Here is a 1,641-nt window from a genome sequence, read left to right on the forward strand (position 1 = left end):
ACGATGGTGATGAATTTTCTGGGGCATCCATACTTCGCCAAGATTCTCCAGAGACCTTCTCTACTAACGGTATCAAATTCCTTGGTCAGGTCGATGTAGGTGGAGTAGAGGTCGACGTTCTGCTCCCGACACTTCTCCTGCAGCTGTCTAGCAGCAAACAGCATGTCGATACTCCCACGCTCTTTCCGGAAGCTACACTGGCTCTCAGGTAGGAGAACCTGCACTAGGTGTGCAATGAGGCAGTTGAGCAAAACTCAAGCCAGGATCTTGCCTGTGATGGACAGCAGTGAAATTCCGCGATGATTGTCGCAGACCTGGTGGTTTCCATTTCGCTTATAGAGGTGGATGATGGAGGCGTCCTTGAAGTCTTGAGGCACTGTCTCGTGCATCCAGATGAGCCGAAATAGTTGGTGAATTTTCCTGGTCGAGGCTATACCACCTTCTTTGAATACTTCAGCTGGAATGAAGACCGGACCAGGTGTTTTGCCACTGGACAGTAGGCGGCATGCTTTCTGAATTTCCTCCAAAGTTGGTGCGACGTCCATTGACTCCTCAACGGGGACTTGAGGTAGCTTATCGATGGCTTCACCATTGATGGTGGAAGACCTATTCAGGACGCTGTCGAAATGTTCACCCCATCTCTCTAATACCTTTTCCTTGTCGGTGATCAGTGTTGCCCCGTCAGCACTAAGGAGGGGAGATAGTGTTCGTGCAGTAGTAGGGCCATAAACTTCCTTCAAGCTGTCATAGAAATTCTTCATGTCATTTCTGTCTGCAAAGCCCTGGATCATGTCTGCTTTGCTGCTAAGCCAGGAATCCTGCATCTAACGCAACTTCGTTTGGATTTTGCTCCATACAATCCACAGTCTGTCCTTCTTTAAAACTGACTTGGGGTCAGTGAAGTGAGCTTTGTAAACACGATGCTTTTCCTCTAGTAGTTGCTTGATCTCCGCGCAGTTCTCATCAAACCAGTTCTTGTGCTTCTTTGTATATGGCCCAAGGCATTCCATGGCTGTGTCGTACAACGTCACCCGGAGTGCAACCCAGGCTTCCTCAATATCCTTGCCTTGTAGCACATGGGGTCCAAGCGTTGCTCCAATGTATCAGTAAATAGCCGCTTGACGTTGCTATCCTTCAGCTTGCCGATGTTCAAGCGTTTTGGTGCTTTCCTATTTTGTGGTCGTCTCTTGGACTGAACTCTAAGGTTGAGTTTGGATACAAAAAGGCGATTGTCTGTCCAGCATTCTGCGCCACACATGGTCTTCGTAACTCGTACGTCTTGCCTGCCCCTCTTCCTTATGATAACGTAGTCAATGAGGTGCCAGTGCTTTCAGCGGGCATACGAAGACTGAAGCCGGCTGATTCTACAGAAGAAACCACCAGAACGGTTTCAATAGAGAAGAGGGCGGTTACAGCAGGGCACCGTGGAGTGCATAGGGCAAGATGAAGCATTATAGGACATCTTAGTCATTCCCTGCATCCGGTTCTGTCCTCAGTCGTCTCGATCTGGTATTGCCACTGATTAAGACGGTCTCGGACGAGAGAGTGAGGTGGGAGATGTGCAACCCTTAAACAAAGTTTCCTCGACGAGTCATCTGTCATCCTTCTTTCCACCACTTCATCCCAAAGTCCTGTGGCGAC

General features: G+C 49.1%; 1 protein-coding gene across 1 annotated transcript; it reads right to left on the reverse strand.

Annotated features, from left to right (window-relative positions):
• Positions 1 to 254: 254 nt before the first annotated feature.
• Positions 255 to 824, reverse strand: LOC115227909. The gene has a single exon (XM_029798639.1). The coding sequence runs from the start codon at positions 822 to 824 to the stop codon at positions 255 to 257; it is 570 nt and encodes a 189-aa protein (XP_029654499.1).
• Positions 825 to 1,641: the final 817 nt, after the last annotated feature.

The sequence above is a fragment of the Octopus sinensis genome, linkage group LG1, assembly GCF_006345805.1.
Source record: "Octopus sinensis linkage group LG1, ASM634580v1, whole genome shotgun sequence".
NCBI classification, from domain to species: Eukaryota; Metazoa; Mollusca; class Cephalopoda; order Octopoda; family Octopodidae; genus Octopus; species Octopus sinensis.